This window comes from Cephus cinctus, unplaced genomic scaffold (genome assembly GCF_000341935.2).
Source record: "Cephus cinctus unplaced genomic scaffold, Ccin1 Ccin1_scaffold3082, whole genome shotgun sequence".
In the NCBI taxonomy this organism is placed as follows: domain Eukaryota; kingdom Metazoa; phylum Arthropoda; class Insecta; order Hymenoptera; family Cephidae; genus Cephus; species Cephus cinctus.
The window spans coordinates 180,687-186,806 of record NW_014334457.1 but is presented as its reverse complement, the minus strand read 5'-3'; the positions used below and the strand labels follow the sequence as shown (position 1 = coordinate 186,806).

Here is a 6,120-nt window from a genome sequence, read left to right as displayed (position 1 = left end):
CGGCCCTGCTCAGAGAACGGATCCACTACGATTGCTGACGATCTTCGCTGATCTTTGCTTTTGTAAATCCAATCTTCTTGTCTAATTGCTCGGAACGAATTGGAGAACTTTCATTCCGACGTCTTTCACTTTGAGCTTTGAGATTGGTTGTTTTTGAAAATTGTTCTCTTCCTGATGCCACGTTCGATGGTTGATGACTTTTCTTTTTTTATTTCGATGAAATTTGGTTACACAATTTTCACGTTTTTATAATTTAAAAAGATTTCTAATCCGATCAAAGAAGTTAGATCATCATAGATCAAAAATTGTATAATGAAGTCAAGAATGTCGCGGATTCTTTGATCACTTTGGAATTTTGTTAGAAATATGTTTTGACGTTTTTGGATATAATGAGCCATTAAGAAAACCGGTCGGACTCGTTGCTATTTTTTTTTTTTTTGGAATTCCACGTGATACATATGCCCAATGAAAAAAATTTCGTCAGTCGTCTAAATACTTGAAGTATTATAAAAGTACGAAATTGCATCCTATCTGTTTTATACGCCTTTGGTCATCCGATTCGTTCGTGCGTACACTTGATCCCGTTATTCTCGATGATAATTTCCATTCTTGCTTACGTATACCAATAAGTGCAACGAAGAGTGATGCACTCTGAGATATGCATTCTGCGAGCTCGTTGTCGTTCAAATACACGTGACAAGGTCGACCCAATTTTCTACGATGCACTTTTGCACTCGAGATTCACTCGCCAATTCTCATGATGCGCGTAAAACGAGGCATTTGAAAATAAAAAATGAAATTAAGAAAAACTAGCTCAAGGCAATATGCACGCTTTATTGATAAATTATATAGCACAAGATAATTGCACTTCGCTGCACTCTCAATCAGAAAATCACTCTTACGAGATACCAAATCTTTTTTTTTTTTTTAATTACCTAGACATTTCACATTAAATAACATACTATTCTATAACATACCAATAGCTATATCTATTTTCGCCCGTAAGGAGGAAGTCGATGGACACGATTTTTATTTCAAAAATTTTGAGACTTTCAATTGTTTAAAAAAAAAAAAGTGCATCGGTGACTTGATTCCATTACATAATATACTTCCTGCTTATGCACAAAGATTTCTCTGTGGGTTTGAACCGTGGTGAAAAGTTGAAACGAAATAAAAAGTATCATTAACACAAGATGCAATTATTTAGCAGACAAAATCTGGCGATGATATTCAGGTAAGTAAAAATGAAATTTACTCGAAAGTTAAGTCATACAAGATTCATGTATAAGCGAGTGTAACTCTTTTGTGAAAGGTACCGTGAATTATGAATTCGGCTTAAGAATATCACTCATCCTTAACTGTACTGAGGTTACACAAAAAAAAAGCACAACAACAGCTAGCGCATCCCTACCCGCTCTTCTGGTCCTTAATTGGAGAGTTCATTACAAACATGTATCGCGTCTATGAGAATTGGACCGCGACTATGAGAATTCTATTGAGGTCTTTTACCGATAGTTTACTACACGAATTGTAATAAAGAATAATTCGCACTACGTGTTCGCTGTAAAAGTTGAATCGGTAGACAAAAAGTCAAATTTGTATAAAATAATAAAAAAATATTACACCAATATTCCAAAAATTAAAAAAGCTTGCGCCCTCGTAGAGCAAAAGTTTCAAAATCCAACCCGAGTAATAAAACTTTCAAATTCCGCGTTTACTCGAAAATTTTCACATGAACCTCGACAATGACTTAATCGTCATTTGCATCATTTAAATTTAGAGCTAGACTAACGCGCGTTAGGCCCAACAGCAAATATATATAACAAAGACTGTTAATGAAGGACTTACATATGTATGTCCAATTAGTGGGCGCCTCTCGATTCTCCCGTGTATTCACCGTTAGCGTTACACATTTCGCGCATGACTTCCCAGACAGAGTCCGCAGTCCTTTGATCCGGCACGATGTGCACGTGAGGACCAAGATGAGGTCCCACCAATGAAATATAACCTCACAGGACCATAGGCCTCTTGGGCCGATATCCGCACTCTCATCTCCCTTCCCGTTACTCGGAAGTGAGTCGCTCTTTTTTTATCAATCTTTCTCTCTCTTACTCGTTCCTTGCCTCCTTAGCCCCCACCCTTTACTCCTCCGTTCCTCTCGTTCTAGCTCCTCTTCCTCATTTCATCCTTAGCGCGGGGGGAGAGAGAGAGAGAGAGAGAGAGGGATTAGCCACGCGGAAGACTCGCGAATCTCAGGAATTTCGATGCGCACTTATACACAGTGTATGTTTTATTACAAGTTCGTAGGTTAGGTTAGGTTAGGTTAGGTCAGGACAGATCACAGTTTAGATACTAAGAAACACGCGATACTCGAACCATATGGTATCGTGCATAATATATATATGTTTATTGTGTTGTTTATAAATTACGTGAGAGTCATTAAATTTATAGAAAAAAAATTTATTTAGAGTTACTTTCTGATTTTTACAAGATCATCGACCTTCCCGTTAACCGGAAGTGAATTTACAACTTCTTCTTCAACCTTTGTGATACTGAAAGAGCTTCCCCTTCCTTTCCGTCCCTAATGACTCGAAGAATTACGTAAGCGGAAGAGACGCATCCAACCTAAGGAATTTTATGTTCTCCGGTAAACGTTCAACCGTGATCGTTACCGGCGAACAATTCTCTTTTTCGTTTCTTGTCTTCTCTACTCATTTCTACGTTATGCCTCTTTGGATTTTTAGCTAAACACTCACCGGACGATAGCTGATTTGCCGTTAACGCTTCGTCGTCCTCTGGCTGAAGTCGAAATTCCATTTCGCGTAATCTAGAATGCAGATCCCGCGTGTGCAGAAATAGGAAGAGTGTGCTGGAGAGCGCTACCAGTGCTACCAATTCGCTGGTCCTGAAAGTTTAACGAAAAGAGAATTTCTAAAAATAAAGGGTATAAGAATGATATAAATAATTGTGTATTTTGAGCATTGTACATGTTTGTTTATTAAACAGACTTTTTTTTAATATACGACTACTACGTTTGTCACGTTCCGTCTACTATCTGGGTTGGCAGAGTAGCAACCAGGGCATGACGTCATTTTACAAATTACTTGGAGATTGTCCACCAAGATTCTGTTTTTATCATAAAAATTAATAATGTCTGTCGAGTGTTATAAACTTTTTACCTCGATTACTGTATTTTTTGAAAAATTATTTTTTTATGATTTCTAGTCATTCCATTTTACTCTCGTGACTCTCGTGGGCTTTGCGTATTCCTTTTTTGGCTATGATGATGAAACGTGATTCGATCCGGATCTATAAGTTGCGTCTTTAGTCGATTGTGTCAAATGGCGCAAGGGCGGACAGTATGGTTTGCGCTATAATTCTTTACCATCACAATGAGCTATCCTGGTGTCTGACTGTATTAGCGGAAAACTACTCGGCCGGCGATCGTCTCGACACAGTCATTAAAATTCAGAGTAAATGAAAATCGTGTTAATTGCACGTTCGTGCGGTTGATATAATTACTTTTTAATAACACCCACATTTTTTTTTGAACGGGAGATTGTAATTCGTGTCTTTGCAATTTAAATTCACGTATGCGCAATCAATTGGAACGTTATTCGAATTTTTATGCTTCCCGTGAGATCTACGAATAATTTCAGAAAAATTCTTCAATTTTTGAATGTCAAGCATTACGTAACGGTACTATAACACTAATCGTGTGTCATCTTTTCAAATCTTGGCGGATTCGCGTGTGCAAATTTTATCAAGTAATAACAACAGTGATGAAAATCGCTTATGAAAATCATGTTGTGCATCATTGTTAATTTTCATAAAATTTTTCGTAAATAAACGTTAAAGTTATAATATTCAAACGGAAAATATTGTCACGGTGTATTAAAATTAATAATTATTGCATCATACACAGCAGTTAGCGCGAGATCGTAAATTCGAGAAATTCGAATAATCGATTACTTCCGGCCTCATCATGAAAATCGCAATGTTCGCAAATGATCGCGTCTGGTTAGCTACGTAAAATACAAGTTACCAAAGAAAATTCTTACTCCAGAAACCAGTTTTCGTCAGCTATCCTAAACCTTCTCACGCTCCAGCATATGTAGAGATCAATTTTATTAATAAGTATGAAATCCACGACCAACGATTTTGTTAAAAAAAATTTTTTAATTATCATTGAACTATTCCATTATTGATCATAAAAGAGGGACTGTATTACCTATTTTGCATATTTTCATTGAAACTCTTATTAGACTGTTTATCAAACTATATTCTACTCTACGAGTTAATGTACCGCGAACAGTCATCATCATTATCGAGATTGAAAAATTGGTCTTTGCTCTGAAATCGCGTAACGATGCTTGACAGTACACACTGATTGAACGGCTAAAACGAGGAAAATTACAAAGCGTCAAAATTAACAAGCAATAACGGTATCACATATTTTCAGTACCGCAATATCATTGAATATACATATGGTACTATTATCATAAGATTTAAATTTCGATTCAGCACGCGAATCATAGACGTTTTATGATTTTGACCAAGAATGCAAATTCGAATAAGCTTATTGTTTTTTTTCTCTATCGTGCTTCTGGCATTCTTTTGTCAAAGGAAAAAAATCATCGTTAGCTCAAAGAAGTCTCTCTGACAATGGCATGTCGCACGAATATGACAACAATGGCTATATTACGTAAACAGGGTAATACTTCAACACGAGAATGCATGACTCATTGATCAGATTAAGATTTAATGAAGGATATCTTATCGTTGTTCTTATGATTGTTATTATCGAGTAAAAATTAATTCAATTTCAATTCTGTTTAAGGTATCGAATAATTTTCTTTATCTAATTTTCAAATGTGAAAATGTTGTTTTCATGGCAAAAACCGGAAGCGGCAAGTGCCGTAGCAGCAGTTCTCACTATTCCGGCTGTCATTGGCGACTCTACGGAACAAGAGGTTGCACTTAGTATGCACGATGCACTTTGCCAGGTGATCCTGAGCCAGGGTAATGCACCTGGGTCAGTTTAGCCGGTTGTATCAGTGTAAGAACGGGAACTGGTTGCTTTTGTGCAGTTGTTAACTGGGTAGGAAGCTGGGTAGGTAGGTTGTTGCTTCCTTAGGGAATTGCTTGTAGTAACCAATGCATTCGCACTCGTGTAGACACGCGGAAGCTTCCACTGGAAATTCTTGGAATGCATGAATTTACTCGCCTAGAAACCATTCTTTGCCGGTACAACGAGTGTCAATTATTTGTGCTTTGTTTCTTCTTATACGTTACGCGTGTCTGTTAAATTCATACGTACATTATATATCTTACTTACTGATACGTGTAAAACAAAAAATTACCTTTTCGGTACACCGATTCGCCTTTGTCTCCACATATTGTCGTTGATATTTATTTTTTATTAAAATTTCATAAATTTTTATTTCTTCTTTTTCATAGACCACCGAAACGATTAAGGACCTTTTGAATGCCAATTACTTCTTATCGAATTGAATCGATCGATCACGGCAATTGTTCAACTGGACGTTAACGACAATTTAACTTTTTTAAATAAAAACATGACATTTCAAAATGCATTTCCGAAATTAACTTATTCAGCGGATTCGATGACTCGTGTCGTTTATTATACTTTTAGTCTTTTTTAATGTCAATCTCGTTCCCGGATCGGTCGAACGAGGCCGCATTTCACGGTACTTCCCTACTTGTACGATCCATTCACTTTGAGTTAGAGGGAACGAATTTTCGAAAAATTTATTTCTTTAAAATTTTTTTTTAAAACCGTCTCCTACACGTCTCACTACACTGGGACACTTCGTTTCGCGAAATGGAATAAAAAATGTCAAATCCAACGACGATTCCAGCCTCATGCAAATATCTTCTCTGACCTTCCAATAATCCCCATGTAGTTTTATGTCATAAATTTGATTTCCGATCCCGCCTCTCGTTCTCGCGGCCTCAGGATTTCAGTCCGGCTAGCAGGCTGGTCCGCATGCGACTGCCGATACCATCGGTCTTCTATACTCCTACTCTGTACATAAAGACCACGGTTACCACCATGGGTAACACAAGCGATGCTCAGAATTCACTGACAGACTCGCA

The 6,120-nt window shown here is 37.2% G+C and overlaps 1 protein-coding gene across 2 annotated transcripts in view; it reads right to left on the bottom strand.

Annotated features, from left to right (window-relative positions):
* Positions 1-6,120, bottom strand: part of LOC107274401 (heparan sulfate 2-O-sulfotransferase pipe) — a 10,737-nt gene extending 4,617 nt beyond the window's left edge. The window contains exons 1-2 of one of the 2 annotated variants that reach the window (XM_015753507.2): positions 5,364-6,120; positions 2,757-2,905 (exon numbers count right to left, since the gene is read on the bottom strand). In XM_015753507.2, the coding sequence (XP_015608993.1) occupies positions 2,757-2,905; positions 5,364-5,398 (184 nt within the window). In that variant the 5' untranslated portion in view covers positions 5,399-6,120. The remainder of the gene's footprint in view (positions 1-2,756; positions 2,906-5,363) is intronic. The other variant, XM_015753506.2, reaches the window with a different exon arrangement.